The sequence below is a fragment of the Cryptomeria japonica genome, chromosome 8 (genome assembly GCF_030272615.1).
Source record: "Cryptomeria japonica chromosome 8, Sugi_1.0, whole genome shotgun sequence".
Lineage (NCBI taxonomy): Eukaryota > Viridiplantae > Streptophyta > Pinopsida > Cupressales > Cupressaceae > Cryptomeria > Cryptomeria japonica.
The window spans coordinates 597233982-597235268 of NC_081412.1; the positions used below are offsets into that span (position 1 = coordinate 597233982).

At 32.9% G+C, this 1287-nt stretch overlaps 1 protein-coding gene across 1 annotated transcript in view; it reads left to right on the forward strand.

Moving 5' to 3' along the window:
* Positions 1-959, forward strand: part of LOC131857822 (receptor-like protein EIX2) — a 54905-nt gene extending 53946 nt beyond the window's left edge. Inside the window, exon 2 of the mRNA XM_059210557.1 lies at positions 19-959. Within this exon, the coding sequence (XP_059066540.1) occupies positions 19-959 (941 nt within the window). The remainder of the gene's footprint in view (positions 1-18) is intronic.
* Positions 960-1287: the final 328 nt, after the last annotated feature.

Consider the following 1287-nt stretch of genomic DNA (forward strand, 5'->3'; position numbering starts at 1 on the left):
CTATTGCGAATTGCACAGATCTACAAATATTTGATCTAGGAAATAACAATTTTGAAGGTAGCATTCCTGTTTGGATTGAAAAGTTGACAGATTTGAGAATTCTTAGCTTGGCTTCTAATAAATTTGATGGTAGAATTCCGCCCCAGCTGTTCAGGTTGCAATATCTTCAAATTCTAGATTTACCTGATAATCAATTATCAGGAAATATACCTTCAGATGTGAGCAAGTTATGTGCTTTGGTCAATAATTCACAAACTTTCCATTTGCAATATTCTTCATATTATGAGGTTGGTTCAAGTTTGGACACAGATTATGGAATGAATTTTGCTGATGAAGTAACAATTTGGATAAAAGGAAGGAGAATTCCATATTCTAAAATAATTGGACAAGACAAGTTCATGGATTTGTCACATAATAACTTGTCAGGAAATATTCCTTCAGAATTGGGGCTCTTGAGAGGATTAATTTCTCTCAACATATCAAAAAATAATCTAAGTGGGGTAATTCCAGAATCCTTGGGAGCCTTGACTTACTTGGAATCTTTGGATCTTTCAGAAAATAATTTGTTAGGAAAGATTCCTATTCAACTTTTAAATCTCACATTCCTTGCTGTGTTGAATCTTTCTGACAACAAGTTGTCAGGGTTAATACCACAAGGGAAGCAGTTTTCAACCTTTGAGATTTCTTCCTTTCTAGGAAATCCTAATCTTCATGGACCTCCCCTTGAAAACAGGACACAGAGTCTTGGTTTTGGTAGACAACATAATTACAAAGAATTGAATAATACAACCACTGAAAGTGTAGATGCAGTTGTAATGGATAGATGGTGGGCAGTGGGAGTGGGGTTAAGTTACGGAGTGGGATTTGCTACTGTGATTGCAGTGTTGTGCTTCCACATGAAATGGAGATACATATGCTTTTCTTTCATGGATAATTTTATCTATGACCTTTGTGAATAGTGAATCCCTGAAGCTATTTCACAAAAGATGCTCTGAGCTTTTGCTTGGATTATTCCACATTTGGGTTGTCACTCATATTTATGTTTGTTTACTTGCATTTGTCATGTGTGCTATTTTTTCTTTTTCAAATGAGTAGTACTACAAAATGTACTCTTTTCTAAATGTATGGATTTTGTTCTTATTTTAAGCTTCCACAATTAATGATTAGAATTATAAAACAGCTTACAAAATTTTGAAAGTTGTTTCCTTTTATTTAAAAATTAAATGTAGTAATTGTGAAGAAAAATTGATCTATTAAAATGTCTATATAATATTATTTTACAAGATA